The sequence below is a fragment of the Excalfactoria chinensis genome, chromosome 2 (genome assembly GCF_039878825.1).
Source record: "Excalfactoria chinensis isolate bCotChi1 chromosome 2, bCotChi1.hap2, whole genome shotgun sequence".
NCBI classification, from domain to species: Eukaryota; Metazoa; Chordata; class Aves; order Galliformes; family Phasianidae; genus Excalfactoria; species Excalfactoria chinensis.
In genome coordinates this window covers 29,146,899-29,174,074 of record NC_092826.1, presented here as the reverse complement: position 1 = coordinate 29,174,074, position 27,176 = coordinate 29,146,899, and the positions used below count along the sequence as shown (strand labels likewise).

General features: G+C 35.4%; 1 protein-coding gene across 2 annotated transcripts; it reads left to right on the top strand.

The window, feature by feature from the left end:
- Nucleotides 1-5,987: 5,987 nt before the first annotated feature.
- HNF4G (hepatocyte nuclear factor 4 gamma) lies at nucleotides 5,988-25,425 on the top strand. 2 transcript variants are annotated; one of them, XM_072329252.1, is made up of 11 exons: nucleotides 5,988-6,105; nucleotides 9,039-9,207; nucleotides 11,250-11,344; nucleotides 14,692-14,798; nucleotides 17,879-18,034; nucleotides 19,868-19,955; nucleotides 22,112-22,264; nucleotides 22,487-22,723; nucleotides 23,210-23,332; nucleotides 23,719-23,795; nucleotides 25,372-25,425. In XM_072329252.1, exons 1-11 carry the CDS (start codon nucleotides 5,988-5,990, stop codon nucleotides 25,423-25,425), a joined length of 1,377 nt encoding a protein of 458 aa, XP_072185353.1. The 2 variants fall into 2 exon arrangements, with proteins under 2 accessions (XP_072185353.1, XP_072185352.1); XM_072329251.1 differs by lacking the exon at nucleotides 25,372-25,425 and having other exon boundaries at nucleotides 5,988-6,109; nucleotides 9,043-9,207; nucleotides 23,719-23,837.
- The last annotated feature ends 1,751 nt before the right edge of the window (nucleotides 25,426-27,176 follow it).

Sequence of the window (27,176 nt, the reverse complement as noted above, 5' to 3'; positions counted from 1 at the left end):
ATGAATAATAAAGAATGAATGATGAAGTGAAATAGTAACAGTAGCAAAAATATCTCTGATACTAGTAGTTAATCAAAGGCTGGAACATCACACACAAATACAATGCTGGTTTTGCTGGACTACTGACAGAAAGGAGGACATCACACTAGGAAAATGCAGAACATATTATTATAATCACTGTGATCTGTTCAGAATATTAGTGAATCTAGTGTAAGAGTCATCTTCAGTAAATGCCTTGATATTAAAAAGAGACATCCACAACTATGGATTTGTGATCTGAAGTATTTTGTACTATGCAAGTTGCTACCTAGGAATCATGCTGATATTCTGCAAACTGATGTATGTGCATGTGAGAAATAAAATCAGATAAACCAGATAACTTTGTTTACTTTGACCTTACAAAATGGGTGTAACATCTTTCCTTTGCATATGGCACCATTATATTAGTGTTTCTATGCTAGTAGCCTATCTCCTCAATGACAATGTAGAATATAAAATGAATAAATCATGTATCCTTTTAGAATAAACTGCAGAGAATGAAATTTGGAATATGGAACAAGGATCTGAAAGTGGGCTATATCCTCAGCTTGTGTAAATTAACTTCAGATGCCGTGGAGACTATTTATCAAGCTTGAAATATTTTACAGCTTTCATATTCCTTTGATATTTCCCCTTAAGTGCAGACAGGGCAGAGACCTCAGTGACTGCAAGGTTAAAACTGTAAATTGCACTTCAAAGAATTTGGAGTGTTAAATCTGCTACTCACCTTCGAAATTCTGGTGTAGACTAGTCATTGACATCTTCATAACTCCTGGGCAGTATTTCCAGCTTGCAAAGCACTCTAAATAAGGTGAACCTATTGCATTTGACCATAAGCCCTCCATGTTCTTTGTCTACTCTGTGTATACAGATTTGTAGCTGTTGAAATAGTGATTGTTCTACTAGATGAATACTTTTGGAAGCCAAAAGCATAAAACCAGTTCACATCTTACAGTAATGACCTGTTCCTGTTACTCAAAAATGGAAAAAAAAAATAAAAAAATAAAGAGAGAAAGAGAGAAGGGAGGAAGGGAGGGAGGGAGGCAGGAAGGCAGGAAAGAAGGAAGGAAGGAAGGAAGGAAGGAAGGAAGGAAGGAAGGAAGGAAGGAAGGAAGGAAGGAAGGAAGGAAGGAAGGAAGGAAGGAAGGAAGGAAGGAAGGAAGGAAGGAAGGAAGGAAGGAAGGAAGGAAGGAAGGAAGGAAGGAAGGAAGGAAGGAAGGAAGGAAGGAAGGAAGGAAGGAAGGAAGGAAGGAAGGAAGGAAGGAAGGAAGGAAGGAAGGAAGGAAGGAAGGAAGGAAGGAAGGAAGGAAGGAAGGAAGGAAGGAAGGAAGGAAGGAAGGAAGGAAGGAAGGAAGGAAGGAAGGAAGGAAGGAAGGAAGGAAGGAAGGAAGGAAGGAAGGAAGGAAGGAAGGAAGGAAGGAAGGAAGGAAGGAAGGAAGGAAGGAAGGAAGGAAGGAAGGAAGGAAGGAAGGAAGGAAGGAAGGAAGGAAGGAAGGAAGGAAGGAAGGAAGGAAGGAAGGAAGGAAGGAAGGAAGGAAGGAAGGAAGGAAGGAAGGAAGGAAGGAAGGAAGGAAGGAAGGAAGGAAGGAAGGAAGGAAGGAAGGAAGGAAGGAAGGAAGGAAGGAAGGAAGGAAGGAAGGAAGGAAGGAAGGAAGGAAGGAAGGAAGGAAGGAAGGAAGGAAGGAAGGAAGGAAGGAAGGAAGGAAGGAAGGAAGGAAGGAAGGAAGGAAGGAAGGAAGGAAGGAAGGAAGGGAGGGAGACAACAAAACAAAAAACCTCACCTCTTGTCATCACTTATTAAAGGAATCTGTATTTTTGCTGTATGATCCTGTGGAGATTATTGTAATGAAATAGTCAAATGAGAAAAAAAGGCAGATTCATTATGTGCAAGTTTCTCAATTTTATAGAATGCCCGTGGTGGTCTAAGTGTCTAAAAATGCATGCAATGGAAACATGCTTAACATAGATTTCCAAGAAAGATTTGTACTTGCATTTCACCTGCCATGATTTGTTGCAGATAGCCTAACTACACTGCCCAATACATGCACCACAGAAGTCTGATGTTGATTCTGTTTTTTACTTCACTTTTGTAGTGTTTTATTTAATCACTAAACTTTCAGGGCAAAGTCAAAATGAAGATGGAAAATGGAAAAGACACAGAAAGATCTAAGTTCCATAAATGTGTTTGGTAAAGCAGAATGCTCATGTCAGGTATATATTAGATTGTTTCTTTGTTATGCTTACTGGAAGTAGTTTTGCTCTGCATTTGTTCTCAGAATTCACAGTTTTTTTTCTGAAAATTATTTTAATCAACTCAAAGCCAACTTTGTCGTTTCTTTATTTGAAACTGTATTGTTCTTTACTTGAGGGGCAGGGCATGGAGGGGGCCAGGACACCACAGTCTTAGAGACTCGTTATGATGTTTTAGATCTGCAGAGGACTGTAGGCATGTTTCCATTATGATAGTTAGGTCTTAAGCACAAGAGGTAATTTATTTCATGAAATGTCTAAGAATTGGGTAACGTACTTTGATTTATTGCTCTTTTTCAGATGTGATTCATCTCTGACATTTTTATTTCATAAAGAAAGTTGATAATTTCCATCGTGTAAAAGAACACTGCAACATTATGAATCTTTTAATATCAAACACGCTCATAATTTTATATGTTTTAGAATACAAGCAAATGTTTCTGAGCCACTGCTCATGATTCATTTATGAAATGATTTGGGGTGGGCAGTGGCAGAGCTGATGCAGCCTTCCTGTGACGGTGCCCATTGAGGGTGCATTACAAAGATGGGATGCTCAGTCTCTGCAGGCAATACAGAGGTGTGTCTTTATGAGACAGAGGTGAAAATCCTCACTGACGTGAGGAAATCTGCACACATCTTCCTGTGTACCAAGCTTATGGCAAATAATCTCTCTAGTTTGGAAATCTCTGGCCATGTTGATGGTTGCAAGGTGATACTATGGCATAAGTTCAGGTGGTTTCATTTGACACGGCTAGTGTGGGCTCCCTGTGTACTCTTATGTGTCAGCAAATGGCAGAAGAGACATAACAGACTGTGTGTTTTATGAAGATACTTAATAAATATTCCAGTTTATTAACATAAATAGGATACCTTGGGAGTATGTCAATTACAATTCTCCATACTCACAAAACAAAAAGCAATACTATGATTCCTTATGTATATTCCTTATTCAGAATATGTGAGAAACAAACAAACAAGAATACAACCCTTTAAATAAAGACCTTGTTGTAAGCACCTATATTTCTTACTAAACAAGAGTAATAAGGGAATGTATTGCTACTTGTAAAAAATATTCAGTAGTGATAGTAACCTGAGAGCTGTTTTCATTTTCAGGAAGACATTTTATAGAAATAACCTTGATTTTATTAGCTTGTGTACTATTTTATGCCACAATCAGAAAGAATGATTACATTTATTATGGAGAACTGAACAATTAACAGGGTTAATAGTCCTAGAGATAAGATTGGAATGCTCTCTGTATGTGACTATGAGGTCAGATTTAAAGCAAAAAAAAAAAAAAACCGAAACAACAAACCCTCAACAAAACCACATGAACAAGTACATTATAGTGCTGCTTCCTTCTTCTTCAGAGTTAGTGCAAAATAATTAATTTTGAAAAATCATTTCCTACTCAAGTTTACACTATCTCTAGTCTGAAAACTGTTTTGTAGCCTGGCTAATTATGCAGCTTTAAAACTTCTGCTTATCTAGGGCTAATCTTTCTTGGCCTGAATTCTAGGTCTGCATTGTGATTCATCTTAGGCAGAAAGAAAGCATGTAAATATTTTACATATTAGTAGTAATTTAGAATATATTAATTGTTTGTGATTTACTTTATGAAGCGAAAATTCCCCCCAAATACAATTTTTTATGAATGTGAGGTATAACTGCAAGAAATTTCCTTATGAAGGCATGAAAAAAATAGTATAAAGAACAGTTCCCTATAGTGTGTGTTTTTCCATATTAAAAAATCTATTGGAATGAATTTATATATGACAGAATCACAAAGGGCAAATTCATTCCCTCTCTTTAGTAGTCACTGAGGGGCCTGTTTTGGCAGCACTGAAGAAGTGCTTTAAACAGTAGAGGGTATAACGGGATTTGATCATGTCATACGTGTCTTCACTTTTAAATACATTCCCTTATTTTAAGGTTACTTGCATACCAGACTGTTTTGGAACTAGAGTTTTGAAATACAACTTAGCTAGCGTAAGGTATGTTTGAGCTTGTGCAACATACAGTTTTGATAGAAAAAGTCATAGATTCTTTGTAGGATATCTTATCAAAACCTATGCACTTGTAAACACAAGATAATTCTAGTTAACATAAAACCCTTGTATATCATTTTAAGTAGCATATTTAATGCATTGAATTATTTTATTCTTATAACTAGTAACTAGTTGTGTGGCAAATACTTCATTACAACAAATTCCACTATTGAAGAAACTTCAAGCTGAACCATCAGAGTATAACAGGAATCTATCTCATGATGAAACTACTGTGATTTCTTTCAACAACAAATAGTTTTTCATCAATCTTAATTTACAAAGATATTTCACGTGCTTCTTTTAAAAAAAGGAAAAAATAATAAAGTGGGTAAAAGATAGTTCTCCTTTTACACATCTTTTACTGTGAAATGTGACTTACTAAGTAGTATTTCTTTTGTGTTTGTAGACGTAGTCTAACACTTCAGTTGTAATCCTATAATTCCCAAATGCTCTTTTCTGTACTGTATATGAAATAAATATAAAAGCAGGTTAAAAAGGGCACTCTACAAAATCTGAAGAGAATTTGTACATGAAGGAACACAATCACAAATACTCTTAAATTTTGGGATGGCTATGTGATAGCAGACATTTTTCATTCAAATAAACATTTAAATGCTGTGTATATAGTTACTTCCTCTTGTTGGTTCAGCATAACCTGGAAACTTTTCCTATACTTTAGTGTAACTGTTGTTTAGTCGTGTAAAGAGTAGTACTCTGTACAGGCTCATTTGCAAAGCAAGAGCATTCGAAATTTAAAAACACCTGATTAGCAAGTGAAATTCATCAATCTTATGCAGAGATTCAAGTGACTTCTTGGGTGGGGTTTGTCTGGGTTTGTGTGTGTTGTGTATACTAACTGATGAGCAATGCATCTACCCAAAATCTCCGCCTTCTGTTAAGAGAAGGAAAATAATTTCTTTTCTTTGTGCCTCAGAGGTGCTGAAAACAGAAAACTGCCTTTGCATTCTGCACGAAGTGTTAGAGCAGGAAGCCATCTTCTGAGGGCATGCGAGTTCCACCATTGCCACTGCAGCAACACAGTATGTGATGGGAAGGGACTGTAAAGAGGAGGGGAGACTCTTGCTTTAGTGTTTATTTTGCTTCAGATCTTTGTTAAGTATGCCTGCACAGCCAGCTCATTGTCACTGTTGAAGAACCTGAATAGTTGTAATAATAGACATAATGAGGCTACATAGAAGGGAACTGAGAACAGTTCATAATTGTATTCCACTTCCTTACTGTTTAGAATAGAGAGAGCAAAATGGCATATGAATCTACGATCTCTTTACATAAAACAAATGCGAGTGGTTTGTTTAGAACCTTTACACAATGACTTGACAACAAAATGTGTAGAAGGTCACAGGAGATAGGAAGCTTCCTGGATGTACCTGAGTTCATGCAAGAACTGGAGCTAGTGTAACTTCTGATAAGGTAATTCCATAAAGCATTCCAAGATTATCAGAAGGGTTGCACTGTATCATAAAAGAAAAAATTATGCAGGTAGAATATAGCATGCAGAAGCAGTTTTTCAGCTCCTCCCCCTGTAAGACGCAAGAGACACGGTTATAGTTAACTTTGGATAATCAACCACTGTGAAACAGAATGGAAAGCTTGTACATTTGAGCAGCTTTTTCACTGTTTTTGCTCTCAATGATGAGGGTCTCGGAACCAATATTAGACATGGAAATGGCAAACTACAGTGAAGTTTTAGATCCCACGTACACTGCACTGGAGTTCGAAACTATGCAGATTCTGTACAATGGTAACGGTGAGTTCTGCTTCATGATGCAAAATCATGCCAGTTAGTGGGAAGTGTGGAGTTTATTAATGTTTCAAGGTGTTAGCAAAATGTTTTATTAATAGAAGATTTGGTGATTGTTTTCAAACTACAAATCTTCTCTTTCACACTTCACTGTTAACTCTAAGTTAATGACATTATAATTCTTTAACATTAAGGAAAATAAGAGAGCAGTTATATGTAATAAAATAACTGAACTGTACTGTCATCAGTCAGTTAATCAAAGGAAGAAAACGTTGTATTCAGCAATTGTTTTATTTACTGTAAGACAAATGAAAAACTAGTATTGACAGTTGGGACATGAAAGTAAATTTTGTATATAGCATTCAGAAGGACAGGACAAAATTATCCAGAGGTTTGTGGGGGGAAAAAAAAATAGATACTGCTTCTAATTGTTGGACTAATATTTTATTTATTTAAATGTTAAACTAGTCATTCTAGATATGTGTATATATGAATGAGAGTAATCATGTTGGCTCTCTACAAGCTTAGCTGAGGAAGACTATTGGCATTTGGCTAATGTAGCCTTTTAACTTCAGGTAGAATATTTTGATCGATTTTTATTTTTATTTTTTTATTTTTTATTTTTTATTATATATATATTTTTTGAGAAATTGTACCAATAAACAATGCTTTGAATAGGAGACACACCATTTAATTCTTCCATCTTTTAGCACTGAACAAAAATAAGTTATTTCAGTCTGTTAAAGTGAAGAAAAGTATCAAGTGAATTAAACTCCTCTGAAGTGTCTTTCAAATCTGGTATATTAGTTTTTAGTTGTACTTCTAATGCAGTTGTAGTATTTATAAAATATAGTATATATTGAAATAAAGAACAAATAGTGATTTGCAGGAAAAATAATCAGGACCTTGCATTTCCCACATCTACGTATTCTTTCCATATAGAAGTCAGTTTTTATTACTGGACTTGAATTTTTATTTGAATTTCTCATATTACTTTACAACCATCTTAGTAAACAGAAAAGTAGATTTTATTATTGATTTAGGAAGAAAAACAGACCTTCACTGCCTAAATGATTTTAAAGCTATCAACAACGATTATGTAAGTTTTAGAGGATTTATCTGATTTTCCTTTTACTATGGGTGATTTAATTGGTCATTTGTTTTTTGCTGAATCCCATTCTTTCTGTTCTGTTAATGTTACACAGAATGGGAAAGCTGATTAGGGAGGTTATACTGTGTCGTGTGTTAACAATCCAGTTAGTTAAATTATTCACTGTAAATGATTACTTTGGCAACTATTATTTACTAAATGTAGTCTATTTTTCTTCAGTTTGCTTTGAGGTTAGCTGAAGTAGTTTCTGATAGAATTTATAAAAAAAAGGTTGACTTCCATCTACAGTGCTAGTCTGGATCTGAGAGTTGCTTCTCTTAAACTTTCAGATGTGTATTTTCAAAACTTCTAAGTGCATTAGAACTATTCAGAGAAATTTAACTATCCACATTCAGACATGTTCTACAGTTCTGTTGAACAAACTTGGCAAAATCAAGTCAATTTCTCAGACATTTTCTTTCAGAATATTACCCAAAGAAAACAAGTATCCATATATATGTACACACACACATAAACACATGGAGATACAAGTCATATTGTTATGAAACATTTCATCATAACATTTAAATATTTTAATTATTCTTCTATGTTCTGATCCAAAATCAAGAAAATCTGAAGTAAAGCTTTTGTATTTTTGAAATGAATGTACCCTGTAAACTATTTTTAAAAATAATTCTTTGGCCACAACAAACCCAATTTTAAGACAGTAAATTTTTCAGGGAACTGAATCCTTACCTTTTTTTTATTTTTACTTGAACATTTTTAAATGTGATTCTAATGAACTATGACTCGATACAGGAAAAAGTTGTTGCAAATTTTTTCTTTGCCTAAGGAATTCTATTTACGTTGTAAATTCCTTAGGACATAAGCAAAATTTTATTGTGTTATTGCATGACACATTCCAGATGGCTCAACTACAATATAAATAATGTCTATCAACATTAGCGCTTCTGCTTTTCAACATTTTTACTCTTCATGAACTCACATACTTAATGCAGGCTTGAATATTTAAGTACTGCTAACCTCTTTTCTCTGAATAGTTAGAAAAGTTTAATGGATTCCACAGTTTTCCTTCCATAAGAACAGAAGCATACTCAGAAAAATATAATCTGAAAATATGTCTGTTAAGCCTTGTGACTCAAAGGATAATAAATATAACTGTTCTGATTTTAGGTGAATTCAGTGTTTACCATGTTCAATGATTACCATGTTCAATGATTAAATGCTGAACATATTTAGATAATATTCTCTCACACAACTTTTTAGTCAATCCTCCTTTGAAAAAGTTGTTCAAGAAAGTAAAACTAAGTCCTCTTAGCATTCTTTCCTTATGTCTACTGTATTTTTTTAAATATAATTGATTTTTTCAGTGATAGTCAATAGTTACTGCCATCTCCTATTAGATGTAGCATTTGATGTCTTTGCCAGCTATCCATGTAATGCTGCTTTATGCCAAAGTTCCTCTTGTTAGTTTGAATAGATATGTACTTAGACCTACAGGGTTACATTTACTTTATAACCCCTTCCAGTTGGAAACGGATTGGAATAAAATTATTTGTTGTTGAGAACTTCATAAATTCTGCTATTCTGAATCTACAAATTTGATAGTGTTCATCAGAATGACTCATATATAATCAGATATACTCTGCTAATTAAATAGTGACAACTAAAAAGGAAAAAAAACAAAAAACAAAAAAAACAAAAAACATAAAAAACCCACAAACCTAAGCAAACAGAAAAATCCTTATTTTTTTAAGTATAAATTGTCCATGTGCTACTTTATCAAATGTTGTCCATAACTATATATACTATTCTTGCCTCTTTTCAGACAGTTCTGGAGAACCTCTCAACATGAATGCTACTGACAATGGGATCAGCAGTCTCTGTGCAATATGTGGAGACCGAGCAACTGGAAAACATTATGGTGCTTCCAGCTGTGATGGATGCAAAGGTTTCTTTAGACGCAGTATACGGAAAAATCATGTTTATACGTGCAGGTATTAAAAAAGTTAGTCTAGAGGCATTATATTAATGACTGTACACAAACATTACTTTCTGTCATTTTCAGGATTTTCAGACCCACATAGGGGTATTTTCAGCTTCTTCTAAAGGAATTCTAAGCAGCACTTTTGATGGAGCATGCGGGGATGTTATGTTCTTATAATGTTGAAAAAAAATCCCTTTCATTTAAGACTAATGAACTGGACCACTTATAAGTTGCTTCTCTGATGTGGAATCTTTGTATTACTACATATACTCCTGAAGGCAACATATTAAGTTAGCATTTAAGGCCTCATGACAGTATTCTATTCATTGATGGTGTTTTTTTTCACTTGTAGGACTTGCAGACAAAATGCTAAGAATGAAAAGTTACCAACAATTTAATGAGCATCAAGTCAGCACTTTTTGAAAGTCTAATTATCAAAGCCAGGCTGAATGGTTTAAGTGTCTTATAGTTGAGGGTTTTTTTTGTTGTTTGATTGTTTTTCCTATGAATAAACTTGTTATCACTACTAGAACAAAAAATGTTTATACAAGCATAGATACTCAGGTATCTTTTTATTGGGGAAGATCTGTCAGTTTCCGCATGTCCATTAACTTGGTCTATGTAATTGCATTACTGAAGTGCAGTCTCTGTCTTTTATTTATGATTACAAAGAATCACAGAAACACAGAACAGCTGAGGTTGGAAGGGACCTCTGGAGCTTATCTGGTATAACCTCTTTTCTCAAGCTGGGACACCCAGACCAGAGTGCCCAGGATCATATCCAGAGTGGCATTCTCTGAAAACAAAATGAAACAAAACAAGAAAAAAAGAAAGAAAATGAAAAAAAATATCTTGTATTTTCACTGGCCATTTGGAAAGTGTGATTCTTAACTGATTTTTAATTTTTAGTCTTAAAATTGTTTCTTATTAAGGCAGTTTCTGTAGAGAAAATCTAAGATTTATGAGTCTTTTTTTGAAGACAGGTCAAATATACATACACATCTTCCCACTTCAGTGATGCACAGCTCCTTTTAGTGACCATTACCCTCCTTGTCAATCTGAACTGCAACCTGCTAACTTTTCTGTGCCTAGATGCCCAAATTGTCATTCTGCAGGTATGTGTGCCATGTTTGAGGAATTGGTCTGTGTGTGCCTGAGTCCTTAAGATGTCAGTCTTAAGCCATGCACAGAATATATTTGTGAGTTTACACAGGTAGATAGAACTAAAAACTGTCTTTCTGGCCTTGTTGCTGGAAATGTTTGCTCCACTGTTCATTAGATACTTAATATTGTTATTGTGGATATATAAGGCAGATACTCACTGATCTGCTGTGATCATAGACATGCTTCTAAAATTGTGTAACAAGAGCTGATATAACTGTCAAAGCAGAGCTCTGAAGAAGATAAATCTATCTATCTAACAAATGTAAAACAACAAGAACAAAAAGAAAAGGCAAAAGTAAGTGGAGAGGAGGGGATGCCTCATATACATTTTCCTTCTGTGGATGTGCGTGATAGCCAGGAAAATTTTCTTGCAGTGTCACATTGTGTGTGTTTCCTCATCTTTACATTACTGTGGTATTCAGGTTTATTTTCCTCCTGTTTCCTGTTTAATTTGTCACCTGTGATGATACTACAGGTAACTTGTTCATGTGTTAGCTCCTAGAAGGTACCGGTTTTGCAGGAATGGGTGGGCTGGTCTGTGCTGGTGACAGTTGACATTTTCATCAATTAGCCTGTCCTCCTTCTATTCGTAGCATTTCATCCCAACCCTTTCTGTGTAGGCAGTCACTTGAATATCTCACAATAAAGCATAATTCAAAAATATTCCAGTCTTGCCCATTCTAATTTGTATTTTATAAATACATACACACGTGCATGCAATATAAGGAGGTATGGAATCTCTCAAGACTGACTGATAGGGAAGAAAACTACAGAAGAAATTCTGTGGCTATGGACATAATTCTGAGAGCACAAATTAGTTAGTTTTCCTCTTCATACCCTATGTTGTGCTTTGTTAATTCTTTGTATGCTTACTCTTTTTTGTCTCAGATTCAGCCGACAATGTGTTGTTGACAAGGACAAAAGGAATCAGTGCAGATACTGTCGTTTAAAAAAATGTTTTCGAGCAGGAATGAAAAAAGAAGGTAATAAGCTCATGTATTATTTGATATGGCCATAGTAATAGAATCTAAGTTTAAAATTTAATCAAAATTCCAACTTCAATCAAAATTCAAAAAAAAATAAATAAATAAAAATCAACAACAGAATAATTAAATGGCAAATCTGCTCTAGTGCCTGTATGATGGAGATTTATACTGAGGTGAAGTATGCATCATCTAATTTTCTGGTGGGTAAGCATTTTTAACAGTGGGCATTATCAAACATGACAGGTTTAAAGTGAATCTCAACTGCTTAATCCATGAATCCTGGCACCAGAATTCATTGCTTTCTAAATATTGAGCCGTACACCTGAAAAAATTTAAAGCACTGGATTTCAATTCTAATTTATAATTTTTTCCAAATTTGAGTCATAAAATACATACTTAGCATTGTGCCTCTACCCTACCTAAGCTACAGGGCTTGCTTATTTCCTTTGTTTTTAATGTTTGAAACTCTTAATGAAGAAGCGTGATGTAACTGTGGTAACTATTAGTTGACTGTCAACAATCAGAAATATTTCCAGTCTCACTGGGAGTTAATATGTGTATGTGACATATACTTGTATATATGTGAGAAAAGATACTTATGCATCTACCTGACAAATGTGAAGAAACATGGATCTTCTGGTGATCTTCTTGAGGACATGGAAGGATCAGACCACTGTGTTATCACTTTCGGTTATGATACAGTGGCAAAAGGCATCCTGATCTGGTTCAAATAAGCAGTCAGAAATGATTATTTGGTTCTAAAATCTATGTTTTCTCTGATACTCTTTGCAACCTGTTTTATTTGGAATATGATTTGTCATGTGGAAGACCAGTCTGCAATGGGAGTGCATGACTGTCCTGTACTGTAACTAGTCTGTATCAGATTTAGTCTATACATTGCTTTCCTAAGATGACGCAAGCTGTTTTTCAATCCTTTTAAGCTTCTGTAGTATCATATTGCTTTGCTAGTATTCAAGTTATAGTATGAGATAACAGGATTTTTTTTTTCCTTGCAACTCCAGAGGAATAGTCTAACTAAACAGGTAGTTCTGTGCTTGTATGAAATAGGTTTGATATTTTTGTGGAAAATTTAGTCTTCCGAAATTTGAACCATTAAAATCAGCAATATGTTCATTATGTACTATTAGTCTAACATTAAAAAAAAAAAAAAAAGAAAGAAAAAGAAGATCATACACATAGCAGCCCTAGAACTTCTGCAAAAAGCAAAGCTTTGTAGACTTTCAAAAATGGGAAATAAAGAACATTTTAGCTATGAAGGGTCATCTGGAAGTCATCTGTCCCAGACCCCCATTTAAAACAGAGGTAATTTCTAGGTTCAGTCAGGTTGCTAAGAACTCTGTCCAGCCAGGTTTAGATAGTCCCTAAGAGAGGGCATTTCTCAACCTCTGTCAGCAACTTTTTCCACTGCTTGACAGCCCTCACTGTGAAGATTTTCCTTGTAATATCTAACTGGAATGTCTCATTTTGCAGTTAGTGTGGTGTCTATTGACTTGGCCTTTCACTGCACATGTGAGAAGAATCTGGGTCTACTTAAATTAGATCCACCTCCACCTTAGTCCTCTTTTTCCTATAAAAACAACTACTCTGTCTCACCTTAGACTTCATGTTGGTTACAGGGTCATAGCCCTCCACTAGGCCCAGTTTTCCAGTGTCTCTTGTATACTGGTTAGCCCAGTACATAGTTAGCTAGTGTGAACACAGAGCATAATGCTGACTCATGTTATAAATGAAAATATATATTCTGTTCAGAATTCTAATCTCATTTACGCTATTCTGCTTCTGTCAGTTCCACTACCTATAAAGCTTTCATTTTTCCCCATATCCAAGTCATGTTTATTCAAGGCTTCCAAGTACTAAAATAATTCAGGAGCCTGAACTGTAGATTTCACTGTTCATATGCTGTTAAAGACCTCTCTCTACACCATCAGGTTATCTCTTACAGCATAAGTGTAGCATAGTCAGTATGATATATTTGTAGCTTGTTTCCAGGAAATCACTTTCTTTCCTTCAAGGCAAAGGTGAAAAGAACTTCAGCTGGTAGAGGCTATACAAGCCCTCTTTGAGCAAATGTTCCCCTTTCCTTATGGAGTCTGAACAAAGGCTCTGGTAAGATAGACAATTTAGTCTATCTGAAATTATGCATTCCCCAAAAATAATAGAGGCATTTGCCTCAAGTGACTAGTGACTTTCACTAGCAGAATAACTTACTATTTTATTAATTTTAGTTACTATTGACATTATGTTAATTTGCTATGTGACACTAAGCTTCTGAGATTAAAAGTGAGTGTTTATTCTCCATTCTTTTTAAAAAGGTTATATTTTTTGCCTCACTTCTTCAGGCACATTTAGTGTTTAGTGTTTATCACTGCACAACATTTCTTATTGTGGCTTTAATAAAAGGCCCATCATTGAATGTCCTTGGCAAAAAGTTACTACTCCTCAGGAATAAACTATGTGCATTGTTCAGATAAACCCTGCAAACTATTCAGTTTTTTTATTTATTTATTTTCTTTTTTATTGAAGCCTTTGGAACTGCTCACAAAACAGCAAACATATCTTTGGAAATAAAGCTGCTGCTCTTAAAAGATGATGAGATTCCTTGTGCAGTAAAAAATATTTTGATCAGTATAATTCTTTTTATTATTATTATTATTATTTTCTTTTTCTTTCCTGGCCTAACCTTGGACATGCTCTAGGTTGTAGAAATATCTGATTGATAGTTTTATTTTTCATTCTTCCTTGAATTCAGAAGTAAGCCTTGTTGCTTCATAAGCCTTGCATGTACTGATTAAGGATTCCATATTTAAAGTCCTTTCAACTACCTTTTCTGTCCTCCCACGGGACAAAAGTTACCTGCCCGGAACCCTTTTGGTGCTTTTTTGTTCTTTAATTTCTTAGTTAATCTTCTGTAAACTAGCTAGGAATTCACTGTTACAGTATTATATTTAAGTCTTAACATTATTTTACTAGAATATTTAGTTTATTATTCATTGCTGTATCAAGGTTTCTCAAAGGAAACTTCATCTCACTCGGACATTTTTCATGATATTGTACCTCCTGACCTATTCAGCAGTACTGAGATGTCCATTTCTGTTGTTTAGTTTCTAGATGCAATTAGTTGTATTAAGTTTTATAGGCAAACATCATAATGTAGATAAGGACCATGATCATGTACTATCATTCTTTCTCATTACTCAGTGTTGAAAGCACAAGGTTTTTTGAATGCCATACGTTTTATTCTTGCAATTACCTAGTAAGCCTCCATCATGATATCGTGTTGCAATGTTTACAAGTCAATAAATGAGACAATTATTCTCTTCCAGCTGTACAAAATGAACGGGACAGAATCAGTACAAGAAGAAATACTTTTGATGGCTGCAACATTCCCTCTATTAGCACACTGTCACAAGCTGAGACACTTTCCCGTCAGGTACTGATATCTTCCATAAAATCCTTTAATGACTTCAAGAAAATATTTTCTGTGGTTAAATACTTTCAGATTCTCATTGTATTCAATATAATTATAGAAATTACTTTCTTCATATTTCCAAAATATATCCAGCTTCCTCTTTCCAATAAAGAATCAGCAACAGAATTCATTCTTAAGGAAAAGTCAATATAAAGTTTCTACTTTATCCTGGACAATATGTCCTAGGCGCCTTTCTTAATAAAGCTTTATGATTCTTACTGCTTTTAAATCAGTTGCTGTCTCAGGCAGCTGGTGGCACCTATCTATTCTTGAGGCTTGCTTTCCTAGGAAACATTAGTGAAAAAATTGTCAAAACACATTAAATTTCTAATAGGTGTGGACACTCATTTCCTTACATTCTTTTGAAAATCCCATTTTCAATTTCCTTAGGTATTATAAATAAGGCAAACAGAAGTGTTCCAACTGCAAACTCTATTCTCAGCTTTTTTTTAAATTTTCTTTGTCTCATCTGAACTTCATTTTCTTTCTTTTTTTTTTTTTTTTTCCTATTCAATCAATTGCTGAATGGAACAGTCTCCAGTCCTTTTCTGCAACTGAGATAAATCATGGTCATTGATTCTGCATTCTTGCACCTCTTGCTAACTTAGAATTTAACTGCCACCTTTATGATTTCATGTTGACTGATTTATACATCCCCAAATGTTTTGTAATCTCATCCTTTATCAGCATCTCTCTTAGGGTGGAACTGTCTGTAAAGAATTGATGCAGGAATTACTGGGTGATGGTCTTTGGCAGATATTGTGTGTCTGGGCAGATGAACATAATGGACCTTCCTACCTTTCATAGCTATGCAGTATGAAAAATATACCTATTTTACCTCCTTAGTAATTCTTTGAACTTGCTTATTATGCTTTTTAGTGTGTGCATGTGTGTGTCAGTCCCTTAATCATTTCCAACTGATGCATGCAGCTCAGGAATAAGAGCTTTCTTAAAGAGAATCACATCCTCTAGTCTTTTCTGCCATGAAGTTTTTGTCAGCTGGTAGATTTCTGTCCTAAAACTCCCCTTGTGCATTCACACAAAAATTTATTATTCTTATTGTTCGATATGGTGCAGTAAAAGAGAATTGCTTCCAATATGCCAAACCTTAAAGGCCAAGAGGTTATTTTAATGTGATGGAAAAGCCAAGCTCCAAAGAGGTCCTTGTTTTTGCCTCAGTTGAATGGCCCTGTCATAGCTCAGTCCTGAGAAGAGATTTCAAGAGTTTGGTAGCGTTATATATCATACGGTAGAATCATAGAAAGTCTTGGGTTGGAAGGTACTTTAAAGACCATCCAGTTCAAATTCCCCTTGAGAATGGTTGCCACCCACCAGATCATACTGCCCAAGGACCCATCCAAGCTGGCCTCAGTCACCTTCAGGGAGGGGGTTTCCACAGCTTCTCTAGGCTACCTGTTGCACTGCCTTACCACACTTAATTAATTGCCTTCTAACATCTAACCTAAATCTCCCTTCTTTTAGTTTAAAACTGTTCCCCATGGCCCTATCATTCTCAGGCTGTGTAAAAAGTCAGTGTCCCTCCTGTTAATAAACTTCCTTTAATTACTGGAAGGCCATAGTGAGGTCACCTAGGAGCCTTTTCTTCTCCAAGCTGTACAAGCCCAGCTCCCTCAGTTTTTCTCCATAAGAGAGGTGCTCCAGCCCTCTCATCATCCTCATGACCCTCCTCTGTACTCTCAACATCTTTCTTGTGCTAAGGGCCTCACGCTTTGATATAGTACTCGTGATGGGCACTCAGGAGGGTGGAGCAGAGGGGGGCAATCACCTCCCTTGCCCTGCTGGACACCCCTACTTTGATGCAGCCCAGGATACTGCTGGCATTCTGAGCTGAAAGTGCACACCACTTGCTTATGTCAACCACAACTCCAAGTCCTGTATTTGGTCAAGTATTTGAGCTTTGAAAATGAGGACAAGGGTGGCATTCTTCTGTTTTTAAATTTCATATTAAAATAGGGATTTTTTTTTTTTTTTTTTTTTTTTTTTTTTTTTTCGTCCCCAAGGATTGCTAGTGAGGATAAATTGTGCAAGTAAAATTTTTCTCCCACAGATTGAGGGTCTTGCATCATGTAAATGTGTAAGGGGCATGCTGTGCTCTCAATAGAGATATGTCACTGGCATTCCTCAGGATTATAGGAATGTAGTGTTATTTTATCTTGTTCGTCAAACTGGTGACACCCATGTTGCAAATCAGAAATGAGGAGCAACAGAGAAAGAGGAAAGGTCTCTGCTTCATGTCTTTGTAAAGACATGCAGTCCTAGGAGTTCATAAGGAATCCCCAACAGAAGATCACCAATTTCAGCACACAGTCCATGATTGTGTAATTTTTCAAGTTGGATAGCTTAGGATACTAAAGGATAGAGTGTGTTTCAAGTTCATGAGTCGTTATGTGTAATGATTAAAGAACGTGCATGTTCTTTTCCCTCTTGAACTAACTACTAGTCAGTGGATGGTGATATATCTGTTTTTCTAATAGATCAGAGAGCCTCCTGCTATGAGAAGCGTGGTTCAGATGGTAAATTGCCATTAGTGTCCAAGCTGTTTTCATTGTTTTAGGCTCCTGAATTATGTTGAAAGTGCTGGGATTTATTTCAGAAGTGCAACTCCCTTTGACCATCCAAGGATAATGGGATTTCACCATAGGTCCCAATGTGTGATTAAAAACAAATCTGAGAATGAGAGGCTTATGGCAGAAGTCAACTTAAATAGTACCCAAAATCCTGACACTTGTAACCACAAAAAATAAAATGGTTTATGGTTATTTATTTTTGGGGAGGGCTGGAGTGGGGAAGTAGCAGTGAGGGTATAGGAATAATCAAATCTCGGGAGTTCTTAAATATCCTTTCTTAAGTAGAACGTAAAGTGAAACTCTTTCAGTAGTCTCATACCTTGCTTTGTTCTGTCCCTATTTTAACTTCGGAAGTTAGTGATACTTGTTGTCATTTTTTTTTCCTTAGTTTGCTCTGAAAATGCAATTATATGAAACTCAACATCATTAATATTTTTCTTTCAATATGTCCAGATCTCAATCTCCAGTCCTGGTGCAAGCACTGACATAAATGCAAAGAAAATTGCTGGTATTAGTGATGTCTGTGAATCTATGAAGCAGCAACTTTTGGTCCTGGTGGAATGGGCTAAATACATTCCTGGTTTCTGCGAATTACCACTGGATGACCAGGTACAAGAAGAGACCAAAGAGAGAACATTAATAACTGTCTTTTTCTTTCTGTTATATTTTAATTTTATGAGAAAACAAAGATGCATTGCCTGATCAAATACCTGATTTTAAACCTTTTTGTTTGTTTGTTTGTTTTTAATTTTGGAGTAGCTCCACCATGGAAAGATGGAGGGAGTTGATAAGGTTCTAGCCTGTTAGAAGAAGAAATCACATCTTCAGCAAACCAGTAGTCGTTTAGTTTTCTGTGTTTTCTGTATTCTTTTGAAAGGAGAAATACCAACTTGAATGCGGAAATGAAAAAAAATCTTGTAAAAAATTATGTTGTTTTTTTTTTCTGATCCTTGCAAAGTAGTTATTTTATGTCCATCTTTCATTATAATATAGTTTAAGACAGCTTGTTATTTAATTTGAAGCAGATTGTCTCCGCTTGCAAAAATAAAAGCCATAAGAATCTTGAGTAAATGCCAAACATGTGCTGATGTCACTCTATAGCAAGTAATATTTCATGATATAATGTACTCAAATTATATTGTAAATAACAAAAGTGTAGAGAAAAAAAAAAAAATCAAAACGTGAAGGGTTCTTCAGGGTTTTTATAACAGAGGCCTGACCTATCATCACATCTGTATTGCACCTAATGTTCAGCATGTTTCAGAGCCAACCGAGTTGGCACACACAGAATCAGTGTCTTCACACTGTGGTAGGCCAACGTTTTTTGTCACCAGCTTCCTGGATAGAAGGCTAATTAATGTCTCAGGATCTCCGTGACACCTGATTTATCTTGAAAATTACTTTGAGAAGTGAAATTGAGCAGCAATTCCTCGTTTTCTTTTTTCTTTTTCTTTCCATTTTTCTTTTTTCCTCTTTAGTCCTTCAATTTTTAACAAAGTCTTGTCAAGAAAATTAGAGAATTGGGTTTGAAACTAAAATGGAGTCCATTCCCTTTCATATAGACTTCGCTATCTTTGCAGACCCATGGAATATGGTAGATGTGCACAAAATCAACAGACAAGTTAAAAAACTGTTAAAGAAAGAGAACTGTAGTGTTAGATCTTTAAATACAGTGTTCTTCAAAGGCAATGGAAGCAATCAAAAAACAATTTCCTAAGATGACATGAAAATATGGGAAGGGTCAGGTATCATTGAGAAGTTACTGCCTTTACTTAACTGAAATAAGTCATCAGTACAGATAGATAAGTTGGGGCTAAAAATACACTACTTAAAGAAAGAGTGCATGTTTGGAAAATATTCCTGAACTTTAGATACCTTCAAAAATTAATGACAAAGGTACTGGGAGTTAAAATAAATGCCTATTTATTTATTTATTTATGTGATAGCTTCTTTCTAACGGACATTGTGTGTTTATTAATCACATTAATAATCTGGTTTGGGACAAACAATTCCTGATCTTGAAATCAGATCTTGGAGCAGGCCAGTGTGGATGAGTTAACTCTACTGAGAATCTGATGAATCTTATTAAATTAAGTATTCCTAGGTGCTGTATTCCTTTACATCACCCATAAAGAATGGGCTTGGCTTCCTAAGAAAATAATTGATTGCACAGGGAGAACTGTACTGACTTAGAAGTGTTTTGTAGAGTTATATGTTTAAGATCATCTCCAACTGCTAGAAGTGACAAGGAATGATAATTTCATTATAATACTATATTACAATGATATATACAGTGGAAGGTTTCTATATTTATTTGACATTTTACCATATGACCGTACAGTACATAGAGCTAAAGGTACTCATGTTAATATGCATGCTCAGTCATTTTGCCCTTTCTTGGAAGTTACTGCTTTATTTTTTAACGTCTTTTTTTTTTTTAAGGTTGCATTGCTGAGAGCACATGCTGGGGAACACCTGTTGCTTGGAGCAGCAAAACGGTCCATGGCATATAAGGACATTTTACTTTTGGGTAAATATTGGTTTTAATTCAATTAATAATGATGATGTTATAGTACACTAGCAAACGTGTAGTCACTTGAGTGGGACAACTGTTCTGACATAATTAAAGCAATGCATTCCATGAATGCTAAATTACTATTAAAGACATAATGTCATGTGCCCTGTTCCAGCAAAAACGGGATAACAGAAGGCACAATTTAGAGATTTCCTAGCAAATGATTTCCTTACATTAGCATCATTTTTGGTTTCTTTTTCCCATACAAAACAAACAAAGAAACAAACAAATAAGAAGGAAGGAAGAAAGGAAGGAAGGAAGGAAGGAAGGAAGGAAGGAAGGAAGGAAGGAAGGAAGGAAGGAAGGAAGGAAGGAAGGAAGGAAGGAAGGAAGGAAGGAAGGAAGGAAGGAAGGAAGGAAGGAAGGAAGGAAGGAAGGAAGGAAGACAAATCACATAAGAAATCTTCATTTAAGAAAAGAGATTTATTTAATAATTTCAGTCTCATGAAAACCATTTACTTGGTTCTTTCCTAAAAGCTCTTCAGAAATTATCACAGATGATCCTGCGATCCACAAAAGTAGATGGCTGTTCCCTGCAGATGTCTTTCCCAACATCTTTTTTCACAGCTGTTTTGATGGCTACCATGTGTCACCATGCAAAGATCAATCCTGTTTTTCTCTGCCACGTTGGATGTAGTATGGAACAGTGTGATTGTTGCGTGTGTAACAATTATGCAACAAGCATATTCTTGATCATAACCTTTGCTGGGTTACATAAAGAGACCAGAGCTGTTAGCAAAGGGAACGCTATCACACTGCAGAAGCAAGTCTTCCCTTCAGTCACACAACAGGGAGGCAGTCATATGATTATATATATGCCTATGTGCATAATGACGTGATGGGACATTTGCTAGCAATCTTTGACTCAGCAATCTACAAGTCTAAAGTGCACCTTACCAAAGATGTCCTCATTTAATATGTACATTTCTTTGGGTGTTTTGTAAGAAAGTGTTTAAATCACTTTTGATAGATGATGTGAGTCAAGACTATGCAGAATATCAACACAAACTAGTTTATCCATCAGTGTTGTAGTACAAAGGAGTTTTCTGCTACTTCTTTGGGTTTGCCTTTCCATAACTGTGATTCAGTTTGAATTTCCTTTCACATGTACCTTAAAGTTAAAGGGACAGAAAGGGCTTACTCTGAAGATATTACTGATATCAGCAATATTTTCAAATTAGAAAATATACAGATGACTTCTTTGATCTAGTTCTTTCTCTAGCTGTCATTTTACTGACATAATTAACATAAATAATACCTTTTTATCAGGATTATTAAATAACAAGGACAAATAATGAGAAAATAATAAGCAGAAAATTATAGTCAGCATTACCAGAATCAGCATACATAGTGAAAGAACAAACAGTTTGAGTCTATGCTTATTTCTAATACTTTGAGGCAGATATTTGTGTAGTTTATGAGTCATTTTGGCATGAATCTCTTGTGATATGTTCATCAACTTTTCTTTTCCAAATGACTTCATGGCTTCTGGAAGTTCTGTGGTCTTCCCACTGTTCTCACCACTTATGCTAGATGCTTTCTTGTGCAGTAGTTGATTTAAGATACCAGGATGGTGAATTACCAAAATGGAAATTTAAAATGAAAAGAAGAAGCAAAATTAATTACTTACTGAAAGTTTTTTGATGCTTCTACATTTTGTTAGGAAAAATGGGAGCATTTGTTGGATAAAGAAGCATTCCTGGTGTCTTCTCTGTAAAGCTGTCTTTTTGCCTTCTGAAAAATCTGATTATTCGTCTTGCAATGTAATGGAGGGAGAAAAAAAGTTAGATCCGTTTACTGGTGTATTTATCTTTTGTGTAAAGACTTGCTTATTCCATGGTTGGGCTATCAAATGTGGACTAATAAGTAACTACACACAATGGCATATTTACCCGCACAGTTTATTCACTAGGTGAGAGCTGTAATTGGTAAATATAACTTTATTTGCATCATGAGAGTTTTGTATGCTATAAGGGAGAGCTAGTGAATGAAAAAAATATTAATTTGATTAAGCAAAATAAAATGTATTTTTTGAAAACGATTTTAATCATGTAGTATATTGCATCTAAATCTTTATGTCACTCTACATGTTGGTATTCTTTCATTCCAAGGTAACAACTACATAATCCATCGCAACAGTACTGAAGTGGAGATCAGCCGAGTGGCAAATCGAATCCTAGATGAACTAGTTCGACCCTTCCAGGAAATTCAGATAGATGACAATGAGTATGCTTGCTTGAAAGCGATTGTTTTTTTTGATCCAGGTACATTCCTGAAAATATATCTCAGAATTATTGTTAATTATTGATTTTGTTCAGATTACATTGAAACTGGTTTTTGTTGCTATAGCACCTGCTCAGAATATCTAGCTGGAAGGAAAAGAACAAAATGGAGGGAAAAAAAAAAAAAAAAAAAAAAAAAAAAAGTGAAGATGCTCATCCCAAATCAAAATTTGCCTTCATTGTATGCTTTTTTTCATTTTCCAGATGCAAAAGGCCTGAGTAACCCAATGAAGATTAAGAACATGCGGTACCAAGTCCAAATCAGTTTAGAGGATTATATCAATGACCGTCAGTATGACTCCCGAGGAAGATTTGGAGAGCTTTTGCTTTTACTGCCTACACTCCAGAGTATCACTTGGCAAATGATTGAGCAAATACAACTGGTTAAACTATTTGGAATTGTTAAAATTGACAGTTTGCTTCAGGAAATGTTACTGGGAGGTAAGTTAATAACATCTCAAATTTACCATGCTGTATTCTATTGAATTTAGCACACTGAGATGCTGAGGGAATCATGATGTAAGCAAGCACTTTGACCAGTGCCACGCTGACTGAGCTTCAAGACATATAATTGTTAGCTAAATGCTTGTCGTGTCTGCTTATCTTGTTCCCTGAGTCCTACAGCCTCAGACTGAGCAGTGTACTTCTTAGTCTTTGCTGGGTGTCTAGACATAGAATTCCCTTGGCGGATTGCAGAATTCTCACAAATATTTCAAGAAATCTGTTGTTAATGCAGTCAAAACAGTGCAAATAAACACAGTGCTTAATGTGATTGAAGTCTGGTTAAATTGTTTAATGAATACCCAGAGGCAATTATTCAAATTGCCAATCAAAATATTTGCTCTGCAGCAATGTAATTATTGCAGTATAAATTGCTGGCAACAACCTGCTCTTCTAAACTGATATGTACTCATGTTATTTTTGCAGGTACTTCTAATGATGCCAGTCATTTACATCATCCAGTACATCCTCACTTAGCCCAAGATCCATTAACCGGCCAAACTATTCTCATAAGTTCAATGTCTGCTCCTGTACATCCAGAACAGATATGTAAGTAATTGCAAGTTAGCCTTTCATCATAACATTTCAGTCTTACGGTTTAACATATTAATTAAAACGGTGACCTGTCAGAGCTTACAGAGTTATTTCATAAAGAATAAAGTAATTGCGCATTAAAACATGTTGTAAACAGTGGTAAGAAAGAGTCTTTGACTTGAATTTAATCTAATTTTAACAATATATACATGATACATAGTTGGTTTTATGTGCAGAATTTCTAATAAGCTGAGATCTCAGATCTCCAACAATGTCTTATTTGCCTAGCATGTCAAACACAGAACTTTAGTTGGGGTCAGTAGAATGTATATATTTGTGCATAACTGGATAGAAAATAATAAAAAAAAAAAAAGTGCAACTCTTTCTGAATTCTTTTTCAGCAACACCAGAAACTCCATTACCTTCCCCTCCTCAAGGCTCTGGACAAGAATACAAAATGTCTTCAAATCAGGCTTCAGTAATTGCACAGCAGTCTATTTTAAAACAAAAATCTTTGTGATAATATATCTTTGACTTGTTCTTCCTACCTTCCTTATTTCCCTCATTCTTTCCCTTCACTTCTCCCTCCTTCCATTCCTCTTTCCTTTTTATGCACTAGATAATTTGGTAGGAAACTTGCACATTTAAAATCTCAGGATGATAAAGGAGATTATTTCCCCAACAGCCATTACTGTGGGTGTTTCTTGAGACCATTTGTGATTTGTAAATTAATACTGTTCTGACTGCTATGCAGAGCTGTAACTGTGGACACTGCAGTCTGATTAAAATGTATAAAGGTTGATGTTATTTTTAGATCTCTTAACTTCACAGTTTCTGTTTTTGTTTTTTTTTTGTTTTGTTTTTGTTTTTTTAAATTTTTTGTTCTAGTTGTGATATTAATATTATTGTTTTAGTTGTGTATATAACTTTTTTTTTTTTTTTTTTTTTTTTTCATTGCGACGGAACTGGCTAGGCCTTGTTTAGCTGTGAATTGTAGGCGTGAAAAAGTGGGTTAGCCAAACCAAAGCCAAGATTCCACAAACAAAGCACACATACTAAACAAAAACAAGGAAATACTGAACAGGTAGAAATACTCAAAACATTCTCAAAAGTACTGATTTGAAAGAAGCATCTCTTTCAAGTAAAATTTTAACAAAAGAGTTGAATTCTCCCTGCGTATGAATTGGTGTGAGTCAGAGGGAGGGCTTGCCATGTGCAAAGATGTTTGAGAACTTTTTGAAATCTACATACACAGTAATGTCTATATTACTCAATGAGACAGTGCCTATGCATGGATGTATAGACACCAGAGTGCTACAGAGTGCTACCTTTTATATTATTAAGGAGTTAAAAAGGGGTCTGAATTTTTGATGGTCAAGGCTATTACTCTTCCAGAGAATTTCTCAGGATATTTTGGTGAATTATGCCTGTCTAGGGACACTTTTCGCTATGCCCTTTCAGTATTGCCATCTTTCTTTAAAGAGAATAACTGTAGGAGCATGGCCAGGCCATGTCAAATTGACCTCAAGGTGGGAGTATATAGACTTTGTACTGTTTAACTTGCTAATGTAAATGCAGTCATTGTGTTATTTGTCTGTCTGGTGAATGCATTGGCTATCACTCTCAACTTTACTTACAGAATAATTGTATCAGGGCTGCTCTGAAAGTAATGCTTCCTATTTTATTGTGCTGTCTCACAATGGCAGAGGTGGATGTCAGCACAGGGGCAGTCTGACAAAATGGTCTCTGACATGGAAGTGTGTATGAAGCAAAATTATGGAATTTAATTCCTTCATGTGGAAAAAATTGCACCTATTGACATTCATCAACACTTGCTTAATGTATATGGAGGCCAAACAGTGAGCATGAACACAGTGATGCGATGTGCGGTGCATCTCAGGACAGGTGAAATGTTTCCTGGACCACATGGTGTCACAGTATGAGCCTGAGTCAAAATGGCAGTTAATGGAGTAGACATGCAAATTCTTTACTGAAGAAAACATCAAGATTCAGCCCTCAGCAGGAAAAGTGATGTGCACTGTCTTTTGGGACAGGAATGGGGTGGTCCTTCTGGATTTCCTGGAACCTGGACAAACTATCAACTCTGACCGTTACATCATGAAACTGACTGACTTCCAGAGTCATAACAGAGAAGGAGACAACCTTTCTCCTGCAGCACAACAATGCCAGGCAACCATACCACTTTGAAGATCATGGAACACACAACTAATCTTGGCAGAACTGTCCTATCACACCCAACAGATAGTCCAGATTTGGTGCCTTTTGACTTCCATCTATTGGGCTGATGAAAGATAGACTGCACAGCCAACATTTTTCTATCAGCAGTGTCATAGAAGCTGTGAAACAGTGGGTCACCACTGCTGGTGCAGAGAATTATGGGCATAGCATAAAGGCTCGTGTCCATCACTGGAAAAAATGCATATCTAAAGGTGGTGACTGTAGAAAAATAGCATTTTGTAGCTGAGAATTTGCTCTATCAAATTGTATTTTTGTACACCTGATGTAGTTTCCATGAAATAAATAGGAGGCATTGCTTTCAGAGTGACTTACTTATTTCTATTGTAGATCTATGTCTGGAGAGAGATGATTTGCTAACTCAAGTGATAGACATGCCTTAATTCAACTCCAGATGTTCCTCATTTGAGCCATGGTATTTCAGGCTATGAAGATAGCCAGCACATCATCTACTTTCTGTTTGGATTTCAAACTCAGAATTTTCAGGTGTTTGGTATGAATTGACTTACTATGATGAGTCCCCTTTGACTCCTCTTCCTTCCTTCCCAGTTTTGAAGGATCTAGAATTGATTGAAATTTTCATTTTGGACTCTATATTAACTAAACTGGATGTAGACCCTCTGTCAGTTTGTACAAAGTGACCATCGTGACACATGCTCACATGGGCATATATTCATTAAGAATTTTTGAAAATTATCTGTTATAAAACATAAAGTGATTATTTTGATTATTTTGTTCATACAGTAGTGATATCATAAGAAAATTGCCACTTTGCACATTTTATTTATTCCAGACAGCAATGGTAGGGTTTTTTTGTTTTGTTTTGTTTTGTTTTTTGTTGTTGCTTTATTTGTTTGTGTTTTGTTTTTTTTTCCCCCAGTAGCTAAATAAGAAATAAACAGAAAAAGTATTTGCAGTTTGCTGAACCATGGCAAAAATGGAACACAATGGAGTCAGAAATTCTGCAAGGTGAGAAGCTGTTCATCCTGAGCTAGACATTTGCCTTAATCACATCATCTGAAGATGATATAATTAAACCACTGGCCTTTAAAGTTACTCAAACAAATATGTATGATTCTTCTCATATATATATTATTATTTTTTTCAAGCAGAAAATACACAGTAAATACTAAGCTGACCTAAACATTTAAAGGGCCTTAATGAAGATACATTTACCACAAGATAGATGCTGTGTTTCTTCTTGTTATTTTGAAGTAGTTGCTTTTGTACTTAGGTCTGAATACAATAGCTCTTAAAGTTTACCTTTTGCTTTATATAATGTGTTTTTCTTTTTGCTGGTTGCTGTTTATTTTATTTTATTTTTTTATCAATTCATTGCTCTTTTTACTAGACCCTTTTAGAAAGACTTTTTACGGCAGAATAAAGTACCAAAGTTTTCAGAACTGTGCTGTTTCTCCACATAGTTCACCAGCACTTTGTGAGAAAACAGATAAAGCATGCATGAGACACCCAAATGTTGACTGAGGTCACTTTTATGACCCTCTCACAGAAAGTGAATGTTTGGCTGTGGCTGGATACGTGTGAATATACTGGGTCAGATTAACTAAGCCAGTTTTGTGAATATGACTCTATATGAGTATCT